Below are 13,824 nucleotides of genomic sequence, written 5' to 3'. Positions count from 1 at the left end.
TGAGTATAGTGCTGCAGATTGGAGCCTCTCACGGCACCGCTTCTAAAATGCCTTAAATCATGAAATAAAATACTGCAGCGTTGGTAAAGCATAGTATTATTAACAGAGGCTGCCCTCGTATAATTGCCGCGGTCGTTTAAAGTCAGCAGTCATCTTGATCAATTTAAAATAAACGCCACAGCAACAAATTGAAGTAATACAGTAGATATGTGTTTTGTTTGTTTGTTTGTTTTACCATTGAAATTCACTGTTAATTTTTTTTTTTTTTTTTTCAAATATCTTTAGGTTAAAACTGATTAATAAAATCAATTTAGATTTGTTTCTGATTAAATCCAAAAACACGTTTGACCACCTGAGTCTGTATTCACATCAAGAGGACTGAACGGACCCAAAACACTCTTCCCCTTCAGATTTATCTGCCATATCGACGACGAGCTAGTAGTATGAGCGCCCTGGTATATTCAAACAGGATCTGCGGCTGCTGTCTGTCTGCCGCAGGTTTCTAGTGGAAAATCATCGATGTCGCAGCCCTGAAAAAGTTTTCTGAAACCCATTTTTTTTTACTTGCCATGTGCTTATGATTCTGAATCAGCACCTCCCCCAGCCCCCCAAGTAATGACACAGAAGTCTAGTTGATCAGATTGCAGGTTATAGTGCAATAAAACACACCAAGGTAACAGGTGTTTAAATATACTTGTTTGCTCATCTACAGTCCCTTAAAATGTTTACAGATTGCATTTAAAGCTAACCAGATAACATTTAAAAGTTATCTCTTTTTACAGATATTTAAATAAATAACATGTAGCGGACACTAACCCAAATTACCTGTCCCTTAGGTAGCCTCTCCATCTCACGCAGTAACATTTTATTTTGACCTTGACACTAGTAAAAAAAAAAAATATATTATATATATATATATATATATATATATATATATATATATATATATATATATATACCACATCTTTTTCAGCCCCTTTGTCTCTTTTATGTGTTAAATAAGCTTCACTCTTTCTGCAATATTAATGAAAACAAAAGCAGTTCTTTCATTTTTCTCATCTTCACAGAAAAAGAATCACACCAACTTTTAGATCTAAAATTAATATCTTTTATCATCATCCCTCATCAGGAAAATTTCAGGCAATCCTGCAGTGCCTCTGAATTTGTATTTCTTTAAGCACCGAGTAGACTTTCTAAGTCTATTCAGTGCTAACCTGGCTGTCTATCTTGGCCCTACACCCACATTGGTTGATCAACACCTGTAACACTTACCAAAATGCTGCATAAATTTATAACATTCCCTCCTTCCCTAATCTCCATTTTTATCATCTGGACAATCCAGTGTGAGGTATTTTATTTGGCACTATAAAATGGTAGCTAATAAGTACAGATCGTGCAACAAGTGACTGCCTCACACAAAAAAGCATGTTTGTATGCTTGTTTTGTTAGATTAATGGTCTGCAATTTTCTATAATTTACAGTTCCTGCTTTATCACATGTCATATGTACATTTATGGGTTGGTAAACCCATTTATCAGAGGAATTTGACATTAACACACCAAAAAGTATACAGGTGCACAGTATAAAAGTTGTAACGTTTTGTTGCACCAATAACTTTTGCACCTGTTCAACTTTACTCTGGTTTTGTAGGTAAAATATTACCTCATTACACCTACTGAGTTATTTGGAGTGCAAAGATTGTTTTTCTGAAAGTATTCGAAAGCTACGAAAACTAGCAAGAAAAAAAAAAAAAACATCAATCGCCTGTTTTATAATACTGATGTTTATTCTTCACCCAAAATTGCCTAACTGAGTATTACATCAGTAAAATCAGTTCTCTGATATACAGTACCTGGGCCTGCATTCTGAGAAGTCTAGTTTTCTTTTTCAAGGTATCAAAGCTACATGTTGTAGGAGGTGGAGGGTGGAACCTGTTTCACAGGGTCAGAGGTTATCCATTCCCCACCAAGGAGTAGGATGATGCCTTACGGACCAGTCTGCACAAATTCTGCTTAAGATTACTTACAATCTACATTTTCATTAAAACAATATTGAATACTGTAAAATTATACTTACTGTGCACATATGCAAATGAATATTATAAGAATTATCACGAGCACCATTGCTGCAATCAGGCTGGCAATAATAATCTGCTTTCGGTCACCTCGTTGGTAGAAAAAATCCAGTAATTCACATCTGGAGCCAGTATAACCATTTTCACATCTGCAAAGGATAAATAAACAGTATGAGGTTGCACTACTTATATTGCATGAAAAGGGTTAATTGATTACTGAGGGTTAGCCAGGCTTTTAAGTAGGAGGGACTTTCAAACCAGTTTATGATGATATACAAGCATAAACTAGCATTAGATGCCTACATTATATGGGCTGTATTCTCAAAGCTATTCACTCATCATTAGTTTAGAAGTAAATAAAAACTTACATGCATGCTGCCTGTTGCTCATCCACCACATACCGGCACTTCCCTTTGATGCAGTAATGTTGGTACTCTTTAGGACACACAGAGAAGTGCCCTCTTCTTTTTGCATGCTCAGTGACTTCTAGAATGAAAAGAAATGGGATTCAAACACTATAGTACAAGATGTGGAATTAAATTACAGGAAACAAATAGCTCAGACATAAAGTCTAAAGAGGAGATCAATCCATGCATTTACATAAACATAAGAATTCTGATATTTTTCAGAATAAACCCACCCCTCGTTATATCGCCCCTCGCTATACTGCAGATTCAGATATATCGCTGTCCTGGAGTTGGCTCCCAATTTTTATTGTCTAACTGCACATGCCTTACTGTAGCTGCACTATACACAGGCACTTAGAATTACTGTTCATTTTATTTCATACTGCACATCAGAAACAACAATATATAAAACAATTAAAAACAAAGCATTAATATTGTACTGTTATCATATACACACGTATTGCACAATAACACAAAGCAAATTAAATATATACTTGCTGAAGCTGTTTTTATTTTAGCCAACAAGGTGTTCACGTGTGGCAGCAATGCACTAGTCACAAGGCAGTGACATCAGCTCCCTAGCAACAAGCCTTCTATGTTGTTGTTGGGAATGGATTCTTTCAATGCAGCGGGTTTGTGCATTTGAGAAAGGAGAGGAAAGACTCCTTAAATTAATTGGAGACCTAAGCTGATGAGAAGCAATTACCCTTCGCTGTACAAATTAAAACGGTGTGCTGCTTTTTATACGAAAGTGGGTTACTTAGAGGATTTATATTGGACCACACACACACAGCACCATGAAAAAGTATTTGATTACTCTCTGATTTCTGATTTTACATATTTTTGACAATGTTATCAGATCTTCAACCAAAATCTAATGTTAGATAAAAGGGACCCTGAGTGAACAAATAACACAACATTTTGATAGTTATTTATTAAAGAAAGTTATGCAACACCCAATGCCTCCGAAAAAGTAATCGCCCCCTTAGACTCAATAACTGGTTACACCACCTTTAGCAGCAATAACTGCAACCAAACACTTCCTGTAGTTATTGATCAGTCTATTACAGTGCTGACAGACTGCAGACTCCTTCATGCAGAACTGCTTCAACTCAGTGACATTTGAGGGTTTGAGAGCATAAACTGCTCATTTCAGTCCTGCCACAACATCTTAATGGGGTTTAGGCCTGGACTTTGAATAGGCCATTCCAAAACTTTAATTTCCTTGTTCTTCAACCATTCTGATGTAGGCTTGCTTGTTTGTTTCGGATCACTGTCTTGCTGCATGACCCAGCTGCGCTTCAGCTTCAGCTCGGATGGATGGCCTGACATTCTCCTGTAGAATTCTCTGATACAGAGCAGAATTCATGGTTCTTCAATGATGGCAAGTCACCCAGGTCCTGATGCAGCAAAGCATCTCCAAATCATGACACTACCACCACCATGCTTGACCGTTGGCGTGAGGTTCTTACTGTGGAATGCAGTGTTTGGTTATCGCCAGACATAACAGGGCCCATGTTGGCCAAAAAGTTCCACTTTTGACTCATCTGTCCATAGAACATTGTTCCAGAACTCTTGAAGATCATCCAGGTACTTTTTGGCAAACCTGAGAGGAGCATTCATGTTCTTCTTTGTGAGCAGTGGTTTCCGCCTTGCTACTCTGCCATGAATCCTATTTTTGCCCAGTGTGTTTCTGATGGTGGAGTCATGAACACTGACCTTAGCCAAGGCGAGAGAGGCCTGCAGATTGCTAAATGTTGTTCTAGGGTTCTTTGTGACTTCCTGGATGATTTTACTCCTTGCTCGTAGAGAGATTTTTTTGGCAGGACGGCCACTCCTGGGAAGATTCACTATTGTCCCAAACTTTCTCCATTTGGACAATATGGCTTTGACTGTGGTCTGGTGGAGCCCCAGAGCCTTAGGAATGGCTTTGTAACCCTTTTCAGACTGATAGGCATCAACAAATTTTTTCCGGCAGTCTTCAGGTATTTCTTTTGATCGTGGTATGATGTGCCTCTAGAACTTGTGTGCTGACAACTTCACTCTGATGATAAGGGCCAAAGTTAGTCAGATTTGTACTGGGCAGGGCTGGCCTAAATCAGGCCTGATTGTTAACCATAGTATTCAAATAACTGACCCTAATTATTCCTTTAATTGGGTTGAGTTAACTAGGGGGGGTAATGACTTTATCATACCTGAAGATTGCATGTTTGATTACCTTGCACACCAAACAAATGAAAGCAGCACCAAACTTTGGTGTCATTTTTTCAGACTCCCTCTATATACTACTACAACCCACAAAAAGATCTGACCAAATTCAGTGTGAAAAATATGCAAAAATGCAGACGGGGCAAATACTTTTTCACGGTACGTTCAAGAAAATTGAAAATTGTCTCTAAATCTTGGATTCCAAAAAATAGCCACCCTTTACCTTAACAACAGCCTTACAAACATGAGGCATTCGGTTAACAAGTTTCAGCAGGAAATCACCAGACATGTCTTCCCAGCTCTTCTGCAGCAATTCCCAGAGATGTAGGACACTTGTGGGTAGCTTTGCTTTGACTCTTCTGTCCAGTTCGTCCCATACAAGTTATACGGGATTGAGGTCTGGAGACTGGGCAGGCCAGGTCATTTGATTGAGTTGTCCTTCACTTTCCTTCTTCACCAGATAGTTCTTGCAGAACTTTGAGGTGTGTTTCGGGTCATTATCTTGCTGAAGAATGAAGGACTGCCCAACTAGCCATAATCCTGATGGAATGGCATGCCTCTTAAGTATGCTATGATAGCCATGCTGGTTGAGCTTGCCATGGACTTGGTAAAGATCACCAGCTCTGTCACCAGCAAAGCAACCTCAGACCATGACACTGCCTCCTCCATGCTTGACAGTGGGAACCACACATGCAGAACTCATGCGGTTACCCTCTTTGCATCTTACAAATACTCGGCGGTTGGACTCAAATATTTCAAATTTTAACTCATCGGTCCATAAGACCGGCTTCCACTCCTCAAACATCCAGTTTCTGTGTTTTTGGCCCAGGCAAGTCTCTTCCTCTTATTCTGCACTCTTAACAATGGTTTCTTTGCAGCAGTTTTTCCAGTTAGGCCAGCTACACGCAATCTCCTCTGAACAGTTGATCATGAAACATCTGTACTTTTAGTAGCATTTAGCCGAGCTTGTATTTCAGAGGCAGTTAATCGCCGGTTTCGCAGACTTGTGACTCGAATTAACTTGTTCTCCGATTCTGAGGTCACCCTTGGCCTGCCTGACCTTGTTCGGTCCACATGAGTGCCAGTTTCTTCAAATCGTTTGATGGTCTTGGCCACAGCAGTTACACACTCTTGCAAAATTCTTGCGATTTGTCTTAAAGATTGACCTTCATTTCTTAAAGTAATTACAGACTTTTTTCTTTGCTTAACTGAGCTTATTTTGCCAATTTCTGCTCCCTTACATTCACGAATGACAAACTTGTGCCTATGCTACCTATAGTTAAAGTAATCATGGACCCTCAGCTATTAACAATAATTGGTGACAAAAGGTTAATTAGGTAACAGGCTGTAGACTCTGTTTTCTTCCATGACTTTTCTTTTGCACGTAAGAAATATATACATTTTTGACTTGAAACAATACACAGGATAATCTGGGTTTACTATTGCTGTTAATAAAATACAGCCGAACCTAATATCAGATATGAAATCTGCTCAGTCAAAATCACGCATTCGCACAGGTGAATGATCATTTTTTAAAGTATAGTCAGACTGTTAACTTTTAGTTGCTATTCAAAAATGTATTTTACTTTCTTTTTTTTTTTTTCTCATTTTACTCATCCTGTGTACCCCCTGGTTTGATCCTCAAGGTCTACAGAGCATACTGCAATTACATTCTAGGAATCACAGTTAGTTTTCATCAGAATACTCTACATGTTATACCCTGTATGCCCGTAGATATACTGTACAGTAGCTCCTATATCCTTCAGTTTCCCTTCTTTCCAGAGTGTGAACCAGAAGTGTCCGTCTGGGTTTCGCATAAAGCAGATATTATGCACTCAAGAAGGAAGTCACTGTCTTACTCGTACTTTTTATTATTGACTGAGAACCACTAAACAGAGATGTGTGATCTTCCAAAAAAAAAAAAAAAAAAACTTTATTTGGGGGTTTGTAAAACAAATTTAAAATGTCTCAACAGAGGAACTAACATAGTTAAGCTATACACAGACTCTCAGACATTAGACACCTTTATAAAAGGTTAGTCTTGTATTGGCTATTGAACACACTTCTTACCAAATGTAGGAGTGCTGTTGTAGTTTTGACACCATAAATGCCACTAGTAGTCTAGACTAGACATGGTACTTATGACACACTAACATTACTCCCCTTATCGATTTGTATTTTGCCAAGTGTTCTTTTCTAATCAAAATAATGTACATACTGATTCTGGCTACACACATCAATGTGTAAAGCATGGAGAACAAAACAGGGATAATACAATAATATTTGCCACGGTCACCAGTACGGGTGCGTGCAGTAGTGCTTGTGGTGATAAAAATTATTTATAGTGGCTGTGGTGAAGTGTTGATCCGGCTTTGTGCTGGCCCAAGGCGACAGCTCCAGATAAGTGTTAGCCGTCTGGTGGTTTATAAACACAGACAATTACTAACAGACCCAAACAAACAAAACACTCACGAATATTCTTTAAACATAGGTTTCTCTGGGTCTCTCATGGTCCCTCTAGTCTTTAACACAAAAAACAAACAAAGGAGTAGATTGTGATTCTCCGGCCCCTTTTATGCCATCACGCGTGATCCCTTGGTAAATGGGTGCAGCTGTCTCTACAATCTGCAGTTCCTACGTCATTTCCCTTCCAGGTCAGTACATTCTTGCAATGGAATTTCACCTTCTTCCAGACTGACCGACTTCCTGACCCTGGGAAAGGACTGTCAGGCCAGCCCATCCAAAGGACCCTACTTTCACTGCTTAGCACCCTCACAGGTCAGAAGAGAGATTTACAACTGAGGTTCATTATATTTCTGTTACAAAGGTACTATATAAAAATAAAGATATTACTATTAAATGAAAGATATTATAATGTGTGCATAAAAGATGCGGATACCAGCGTCACAGAGAGCCTTGTCCAGAATCAACCACCTGCTTCTGTAGTCTGAGGTTTATCTGAATATAAGATGATACATTTCAAGATATATTTTCAAATTATTATTATTTTTTAATCAATAAGACTTTTCAATTCTGCAAAAAATGTAAGTGTTACATACAAATATAGGCCTCCCCACTATATCCTTTCTGTACAGCAGATTCATGTGTACAGCTGATGGCTTTATTGGCTGTTTTGGTATAGTGAAATGTTATGGTGTGTTCTGGTATAGTGAAATGTTATAGTCTGTTCTGGTATAGTGCAATGTCTTGGTCAGATATCACTACTATTGCTGTTGTCCACATTGTATCTGGATCAATTCAATATTTTTAACAATTAGACAATTACATTTTTAATACAAAGTGGTACTCAATTGCTGGCCCAAGACTACCCTAGTGGCCCGCAAGCTCACCTTTTATAATTGATTTATTCAATTAGGTATGTTAAATCCATGTCTGGTCTAAGAGTGCAAAAAATAAATATAATAAATACGTAAATAAATAAATAAAGTAAATAGATCACACTACCACGCTCCTCCCATCTTGATTTTACTGGAAGGCTACAGTGCTATTGGATGGTATGCTCACACATTATTCAGCACTTGCTGTATTGCAAAGTTCAATCTAAAACACCAGCCACTTTCTAAATTTGGATGAGGAAAATGGCTGCAATCGGGAGTAAACCCCGTAAAATGGACAGCGAAAACCATTCACTTAATCCAAACTGGATGGCTGATTTCTGTTTTTTTATGCCATCGCATCACTTTGAAACCAAGGACAGTAATTTTATTGTGGCCTATCCTCCTGGCAGTGTTGCAAGGCATGACAAAACAAACTTTTCAGATCAGACTTCAAATGCAATTCACACAACATAAAAAGCAACAGTGGCTTCCCTCTGGTTAATATGGGTACCAGCTAAAAAGAAAAAAAATCTTCCATGAATTCCAAACATGGAGTGCATGTTGGAAATACTAGGCGAGGTGTTTGCCAGAACATGTGAAGCAAGTTCCATTACCAGATTCCACAGTAATGCAAAGAGTGGAGGTTATCAGTGAGGATTCTCTGTCAACACTGGCGTGATAAATTATGCCGTTTGTTAGATTTTATGGTCAAAACTTCATGGACTTCATTTCTGTGTTTAACAGTATTACAAACCTACACCATGGGAGAGGTCATTTTTGAATAAGTAAAAGGCTTTTATGATCAGCACGGATTAGACAATGTGGAAAATAAATGTGATTGTTGCCAACGAAGCTCCGTCCATGACAGGGAAAGAGAAAAGTTTTGCTTCCCATTTGTTAGCAATACACCCTTGATTAAAAAGCCTGCACAAGTTGTCAGAAGAACTGAAAAAAAAAAAAAAACAACAACGGAATTTCTGATGAAATTGGTAAATCTCAGACTTACCAATTTTTCAGGCTACAATATTGCCTTTTAGAACACTTATACACAAAGTTTCAGCTGAACATTATGAACTTATACTGAATACCAATGTACGCTGTCTGGTTAAGCAGGGGGTCAGCACTACAAAGATCCTGTGCAGTTCAAAACAAGACAATTGACATTCTTTCAAATCAGAACACCAGCAAGGCTCAACATTTGCTGAAATTTATGAATGAAGCTGCATTTCTGTCACAAGTAGATTTTCTCTGTGATATTACTGGTCCCCTGTATTCTCGCAACCTGAAGCTGTAAAGACGTGAAAGCACTGTCAAGGATATGCCTGAAAAGGTGTGTGTGGTTTAGAGGAGCCTTGAAATCTTTCAGACAGATTTAATTTCAGCAAATATGTTGCATTATGTCACATTGCATGCTGTTGCTACAGATGAAACCTCAATGCAAATGATGTAAGAGTTCAATAATAATCTTGGACAACTTAAATTCCAAAGAATGTATTTTTATTTATTTCAATCCATTTTTCTTCTCTGCTGATGGACCTTGCTCTTCTAAAGCAAAGCAAATTCTTGGTTCTACTGAAGCCGCCCTTCAATTAGAAATAATGCAGGAAAGTGGGACTGTGTGATTTCTAGTCTCATTACACTGACCAGTTTCACAATAGCCAGAATCTAGCCATCTTTATATTAACAATATTCGGATCAACCTATATGTGAATCAGGTTTTTTTAACTATGAATATTATAAAAATTAATCACCATAACTGGCTTACAGATGCGCATCTCCATCAGTGCACGACCTTGCCTTAACTTCCTACAAACCATCCTTCACAAAGCTTGCCAGAGATTGAAGAGATGACCTCTCCCATTACAGATTGCCAGCGAAACTGGTAAATACTGGATTTGATCTCAGTTAAGAAAATAGCATTATTTTGCATATTAATGACATTTGTTTTGCAGTTCTCTACATTCTGTTAAGTTTTTCAATCATTTTTTGGCCCCCTTCTGTGCAAATGGCCCACGTATTGTCATGTAATTCTGATAACGGCCCATGGATACCTCTAATTGAGCGTCACTAATCTAGGTAGTGTGAGTAATAGATTTGTTTTCGGTTGACTTGTGTTTCTATTATCCAGCAAATGGACAAAGAAGTACATCCATTGTCATCACCATCACACACTATCCAGTAAAAGAAACAAATTACTTATTTGATTAACAATCAATATTTATTTGATAAACATAACCATATTTACCTGTGCAATTGCCATCTTCCAAGTTGTTGCAGAGCACAGCATCAGTTTCTGATTCTCTAGTTGCATTCCAGTCAGCATGTGCATATTTGCACAAGCTTAAACCTTAACACAAGCAGAGCATAGTTACATGAAAAAAACAGCATTATTAAATGTGTAAATGTGTAACAATGCAACTATAGAGCGACACTGTCTACCATTACTAGGGCTGTACATTTTAAAACATATCAGGACAAAGTAAATCACTATGATCTGCATCCATTGAAAGTTTAAAAAAAAAAAAAGTGACATACAGACTTCCTGATTCTGATAAGTATCAATAACTTGTGTTCAAGAATGTCTTCATCACCCAGGCAGATTTCAGGTGACAATAACTATGGTACATTGCCACTTTCTGAGCACACCCCCACATTGATACATTTTACACATATACTGATACACAATGAAAACGCAACAGTTATATATCAATAGCTCAATGGGCACATAATGTTATTTACATTTTAAATAGTGCGCAGATCGGTTTGTTGATTGTTTGAGTAGTACTGTTGCTTGGGATAACAAAATACTGAGCTCAAGTTGTGTGATTTCATAAAAACAGCAGGTGACTTGATTGAGCTAATTCAAGTCAATTCCCAAAATGAGTTGATTAAGAATCTGTATAGTGTAAAACAAGAATTTCGTGAGCAAGAATTTTTTTTTTAATTTCACATTCATAAAAAATCTGCAAAATTAATGTGTTGTGAAATATATTAGTCACACATGTGCTGTATATTCAAAGAAAAAGAAGTGCAAACATTTATTGAATCAAAAATGGACCTTGAAGGCCATTAGCGAAATTAAGCTGCCGCTAACAAAATCCTATTTTACAGTAATAGCCATTTAAAAAGTCATGGTTTTAATTAACCCAAGAACAGCGAAAGATACAACCATGGCCTGCTTGAGTAATGAAGATCGCCTGGTTGCTATCGGCGTGATTGAAGGCGGCCTGTCTGTGACAGAGGCTGCCCGGAGAATAAGATGTTCTGCTTCAACAATCAGCAGACTAGTGCAGAGAAACCTGGAAACCGGCTCTGTGAGGGACAGGCCACGTCCTGGAAGGCAGAGGATCACCACACCGGCCCAGGACCGTCACTTCCATCTGATCCATCTGCATAATAGTTTACAGACTAGTTGCTACGGCACGAGAAATTCCAGGAAGAAATAACCTGTGCATCAGCAGAATGACTGTAGCTCGCTGTCTGCATGAAAATGATTTGCATACTCGGAGGCCGTTCAAGGGTAACATGTTGATAGTTGAGAGACAAAATCACCATATTCTGTGGGCTAGAGAAAATCTGAGGTGGTGGCAGAGAGAGTGGTGGAGTGTTTTATTCACAGATTAATGCCGTTTTGCACTTGACAGACATGACGGAAGACAATGTGTGAGGAGACGTCGTGGTGAACGTTATGCTGACTGCTGCATTGTTCAAGCCAACCAGTGGTGCGGTGGAAGTGTGATGATGTGGGGAGGAATCTCCTTTAACACAAGAACGCCTTTGGTGCAGATTATGGGCAACCTTACTGCTCAGCGATACATTGAAAAAGTCTTTGACGCAACAGTTTTCCCATTCCTGCAAGCCAATCGAGAAGACTCAAGACCACACTGTGCTAGAATTACAATTGCACAACTTGAAGAAAACAATGTTGAGGTCTTGCCATGGCCAGCTTTTTCTCCTGACCTGAGTCCAATAGAACATCTGTGGGACCAAATCGCCAGTGCCTTCCACAAGAGACAACCGCGACCAGCCAACCTTCACCACTTGGCTGCAAGCTGCACATGAAGAGCAGCAGAACATCCCACAGCAGTCTATCCAGAGGCTGATCAGGTGTCTGCATCAACACTGCTAGGATTGTATTAATGCTAAGGGAGGTCAAACCCCATACTCTGTTTGTAATGTTTTCATTTTGACAGTGTGTCATGTTTCATACTGAAAACTTATGATCCTTTGATCTGTACTTTTGCTCACATTTGCTGCGATTTTGTCTTGATATCTATTTAAAATATTTGTAAAATCCATTAGACCTGAGTGCTGTGTTTCTTTTGTGAATCAGTATATTTTTGAAAAAATTTCAGACTTGCCCCTTTGTATCACTACACTTGTGTAAAACACCTTGCTTGCATATTTTTTGGAGAAAATTATTATCTTTTCAGTTATACCAAGATATATTGTAAGCAAGACAACTCAGCTGTGGTGAAACAGTCAACTCCAGTAGTTGTTATGCAGTTGAAAATACAGTACTTGTTGAATAACAAGATATGAACTATGAACTATGAACCTTTCGCATTTTATTTAAAATACAGATGCTTAAAAATGTCACATTTGTGTCAATGGTTTTAATTAAATAGGCTAATGGTGTACCAGACACTTTTCTACACAGTTTATTTATAAATGTACCACTTGCTTACAAGTCAATAATTGCAGCTTATAGCACTGAATCGGAAATATGCATACAATGTGCATTAATCTGTTCTCGTTTTCATTCATTTTTCATTCAAACTAAGTTAGTAGTTTTAAAAAAGCCAACATCTACAGCGAATTGCTTTTAAAAGTCAGCTACAATAGTAAAGAAAACAAACAAGGTAAGCCAGACCATTTCCTAGCATATCTACTGTTGTAATTAGATCAAAGGATCTCTCATTCCGGTTAGAAAGTGGACAAAAACAAATCAATTCATACCGGACAGGTGGCTAATGTCCAGTTTGCACAGAAAAAGTGTCGGTACGATACAACTAAATGACAAAACAGGGTTCCTGGTACTTAGTTAATTACACATCTTCAACAATATCTATTAAATTAAAAGTTAAATGTATTGCTCATGTGACATTCAGAGTTACTGTAACTTACCTGTTACTATTGCCAGCACCAGTTTGCAAATACTTAATAGTAGGACTCCCATGTCGTAGAATTCCGGTGAACACACAAAATGTTGTCTTGAGTTATTTAATTTCTAGATGCGTAAGACTCTTCTGCTCATCAATTTTCACATTCAAACTCCAGAAATAGACGCATAAACTTTTGAAAACTGCAGCGTTTCACCTTTGTATGACTCGACAAGCTCTGTATCACAAGGATAGAACGTTTTGCTTCAGACCTGTCTTGGAACTTAAGACGATTCGCATCAAGTAACTTTTCAAACTTTTAAAACACGGTTTTACTTTTGCAAGCCGCACAGAGGAGAAAAAAAGCCTACTTTTTACTGACGTCATTCTAGTACCCCTCACATCTACCACCGACCTGAAAATTGGTCGCCAGGGATCATCTCTAAACTCTGTCCAAGATTAGGGGATGTATCTAAACTACCAACTTGCTATGTGATCTGGCTCTGTCTCAGCCGGTTGCTTGAATTCACATATTGTAATAAACAACTTTAGTCGTCAAAAAGGGAAATAAATTAATCAATAAAATACAAAACGTATCATTGAGGAGGTTTAACTACAACAATGAGATAACATTGACATGAATTATTTTGCACATACCCTGCACACAATATTTTTGTTTTAGTATAAAGTGCATT

General features: G+C 38.1%; 1 protein-coding gene across 1 annotated transcript; it reads right to left on the bottom strand.

Annotated features, from left to right (window-relative positions):
• Positions 1-412: 412 nt before the first annotated feature.
• LOC121321477 (probetacellulin-like) lies at positions 413-13,537 on the bottom strand. Its single transcript, XM_041260483.1, has 6 exons — positions 13,155-13,537; positions 10,273-10,374; positions 2,443-2,560; positions 2,077-2,223; positions 960-1,014; positions 413-502 (listed from the first exon to the last, which is right to left on the bottom strand). The coding sequence occupies exons 1-6, from the start codon at positions 13,204-13,206 to the stop codon at positions 413-415; spliced, it is 564 nt and encodes a 187-aa protein (XP_041116417.1). The 5' UTR covers positions 13,207-13,537.
• Between the last annotated feature and the right edge of the window lie 287 nt (positions 13,538-13,824).

The sequence above is a fragment of the Polyodon spathula genome, chromosome 1 (assembly GCF_017654505.1).
Source record: "Polyodon spathula isolate WHYD16114869_AA chromosome 1, ASM1765450v1, whole genome shotgun sequence".
NCBI lineage: Eukaryota > Metazoa > Chordata > Actinopteri > Acipenseriformes > Polyodontidae > Polyodon > Polyodon spathula.
Note: the sequence above shows the minus strand (reverse complement) of the source record. Positions and strands in the feature narration are given on the sequence as shown.

Excerpts from the sequence above, each read along its gene's own strand:
- LOC121321477 (XM_041260483.1), bottom strand. The coding sequence starts at position 13,206 with ATGGGAGTCCTACTATTAAGTATTTGCAAACTGGTGCTGGCAATAGTA. Across the intron at positions 10,375-13,154 it reads GGTGCTGGCAATAGTAACAG|GTTTAAGCTTGTGCAAATAT; the intron begins GTAAGTTACAGT and ends GCTTGTGTTAAG. Across the intron at positions 2,224-2,442 it reads GAGCAACAGGCAGCATGCAT|ATGTGAAAATGGTTATACTG; the intron begins GTAAGTTTTTAT and ends TATCCTTTGCAG.